This window comes from Nestor notabilis, unplaced genomic scaffold, assembly GCF_000696875.1.
Source record: "Nestor notabilis isolate BGI_N333 unplaced genomic scaffold, ASM69687v1 scaffold7933, whole genome shotgun sequence".
In the NCBI taxonomy this organism is placed as follows: domain Eukaryota; kingdom Metazoa; phylum Chordata; class Aves; order Psittaciformes; family Psittacidae; genus Nestor; species Nestor notabilis.
In genome coordinates, this window is record NW_009923231.1 from 1,054 (window position 1) to 3,985 (window position 2,932).

A 2,932-nucleotide genomic window follows, 5' to 3' on the forward strand; every position below is an offset into this window, starting at 1 on the left:
CTTAAAGAGGGTTGGACTCTTTCACTTCCAGTATCGAACATCACAAATGCTAAGAGCTGTAATATTTAGCTCCATGTCTTTTCTCAAAATGCTTAATCCCTAAATGGGAGGAGTATGGTCAATACGTATCTAAGCTTATAGTCTGTACCATTTTCCATGTTGTTAAAGAAAACTTGTTTACTATAAGGTGATAAAGAATAGATCCCCAGGGATTCTGTTTTAAATACTTTACGTGGTAAGCTCTGAACCATTAAGGTACTACTGTGTATGATAGAAAAAAGTTTTTGCATTTAAAATCCTAACTAGGGTCTGTTCTAAACTGTTGCTGCAGTAACAGGGTTGTCAAAAGAGTTAATGTATGAAATGTGCTGAGAAGGATAGTGTTGACTAATTACATCTTCAATACATAATTACTATAAAACAATCCTAAGGATGTTTTGTTCTTGTAGGTGAGAAGTCTTATGAATTTAAAGTTAAGGAAGAATCATACAAACAGGAAATTACTCATTTAAAAAGAAAACTTCAGTGGTACGCAGAAAATCAAGATCTTCTGGATAAAGATGCAGCCCGTCTTAAAGATGCAAGAAAAGAAATCGAGAAACTAAACCTAGAGGTGATAATATCTAGTTTTATTGAAATTGGAACTTAAAATTATTTCTTTTCTAGTGATAATGTAATTCTGTCCTTCATTATAATTCAATTCTTCTCAAGAAAAAAACATGTAAACTCTAACCTTTAAATCCAATGTGGAGTCCTTACATGCAAAATTGACACCACTGCATATGCAGGGAGAGTTGCAAGTGCAGAATGCTTAAAATCTAGTTTTGCTTCTCTTGGACATCTTGATGGTGGTTGTGGAAACAAGTATGTGTTTCCTTAAAACCTACAAATTTCTTTACTAAGAAAAGAACGTAATTGTTACATAAGCAGTTTGGAACATTCCTCTTGTCATTCTTTTTTCCTCCTTTTTACTCCATGGTAGCATAGACAACACTTACTTTTCCTCTTAAATACCAGTTCTAGATTTTCTTACAGAAATTCTCTGGATGCTGTAGTAGGGAGGAAAAAGCCAAAAGCAACAGCCAGGGAACGAGATCCCTTAAACACCACAATATCAAACTTTGATCAACATATCATTGCTGTGAAAGAAAATATTTTTATTCACATTTTCTCCAAGATGGACTGGTGTTTAAAAACAATGAAGAGCTTTGACTTCATAGAAGCAATCAAATTAGTCAAACTACACTGGCATAAAAGGATTACTTATGCTTACATTGCCAATGTGCACGAGAAATCAAAAAATACATATAGATACACACAATACCCAAAAATCCAACTATACAAAGTGTAACGTCCTGTACAGTGATCATAGTGACTGATAAAGGTAGGAAATTCAATTTTAGATTAAGGCTTTGAGACTTCGTGGCCAGACTTTGTGGGAGTGCAGGACCAGTAGCCTAGCCAGTTCCCAGGACTATCCCTTGATCCTGGGAGTCAGCATTTATTTAGGCACAAGTTAAGATTGCTTTTTGGCTGTTTCTGTATCTCATCACAGAGCATAGCCTTGCAAATCACAAACTATTTCCTTAACTCACCCTGAGTTCATGTAATGCACTGTAGTACTTTATGTTATAGCTTACTAATCAAGCCAGCATACTGGAAGCATGAGAGAAGGAAGCAGATCTGCAGGTCTGAAGACAAGAATGTCTCAGAGCTAAAGGTGTCTTCTAGAATTCCATAGCTTATTTCAGCTCATTTGATCTTAAATGGGTTGAAAAAGCTGTAACTTAGTTGAAGAACTTGAAGAATCAATTAGTGCAGAAGTTACTATTATCAGTTTTTAAGCTGCAGAATACTTCCATTATATTGTGTGTGTTTGAAATTCTTACTTTCGTACTACAGGACATGTTTCTGAATATTTATTTCAATTTATTTTCTCATACATTGGATAGGTTGAGAAGCTCAGAGCTGAAGCTGGAGATCAGTGTGTGCAGCAGAAGAAACGTTTGCGAGACAGAGCAGCAGATGCTAAAAGAATTCAGGATCTTGAGCGACAAGTATGCAATAATAGAACTATATTTCACTTAAGCTTTATTTCAGATAAATCGTATAGTCATAGAATACCAGGTTGGAAGGGACCTCAAGGATCATCTGGTCCGAACTTTCTTAGCTTAAGCACAGTCTAGACAAGATGGTCCAGCACCATGTCCAGCTGAATCTTACAAGTGTCCAACACTGGGGAATCTACCACTTCCTCAGGGAGATTATTCCAGTGGTTGTTTGGATTCCTGCAAGATTAATGAAAACTGGGGGAGTAGACACTTTAAAATACATGTTTCTACTCTTTCTACTGAGGAAAAGTAAGGTGGTAGGGGGCCTTTCTAAATTTTAGGAGATGACAGCTGCATTTGGTAGGGATGTAGGAAAGAGCCTCTGCAAGTATTCTAATGCAAAGAATATCTTATCCATAGATAAGAGGGGCTTGTTAATATTCTTGCATGCAAGGTGTTAGTTTTATTGTACTGCAGACTCCAAAATAAAAGGCATATAATCTGTTATTGGGAGAATAATTTCAATATTGTTAAAAAAAATCTCTGTAACAGTTGGAAATCTAGAATGTGAATATAAGTCCAGGAAAAAAAGCAAATACTTTAACAGCATTAAGAGCCATATACAACTTGATTACTAAGAAAGTAAAGATCCATTTGACATAAGACAGTCTGAAGACCAGAGCAGTATTTTGTTTAAAATGATGTATAAGTCAATCAGTAAGAGATGATAAGTTTTGCTTTTCTGTAAACATAGCATAAGTGTAAACAACATAAAAAATTTCTCAACATACATATCTCTAGTTTTTGTTCTTTTCTCCCTCTCTCCCTCTCTCCCTCTCTCCCTCTCTCTCTCTCTCTCTCTCTCTCTCTCTCTCTCTCTC

At 35.7% G+C, this 2,932-nt stretch overlaps 1 protein-coding gene across 1 annotated transcript in view; it reads left to right on the forward strand.

Moving 5' to 3' along the window:
* Positions 1–2,932, forward strand: part of LOC104403791 (centrosomal protein of 162 kDa-like) — a gene marked incomplete at its 5' end in the record, with an annotated part of 15,342 nt that overhangs the window by 561 nt on the left and 11,849 nt on the right. Inside the window, 2 exons of the mRNA XM_010012038.1 lie at positions 450–613; positions 1,953–2,057. Coding sequence (XP_010010340.1) covers positions 450–613; positions 1,953–2,057 — 269 coding nt within the window. The remainder of the gene's footprint in view (positions 1–449; positions 614–1,952; positions 2,058–2,932) is intronic.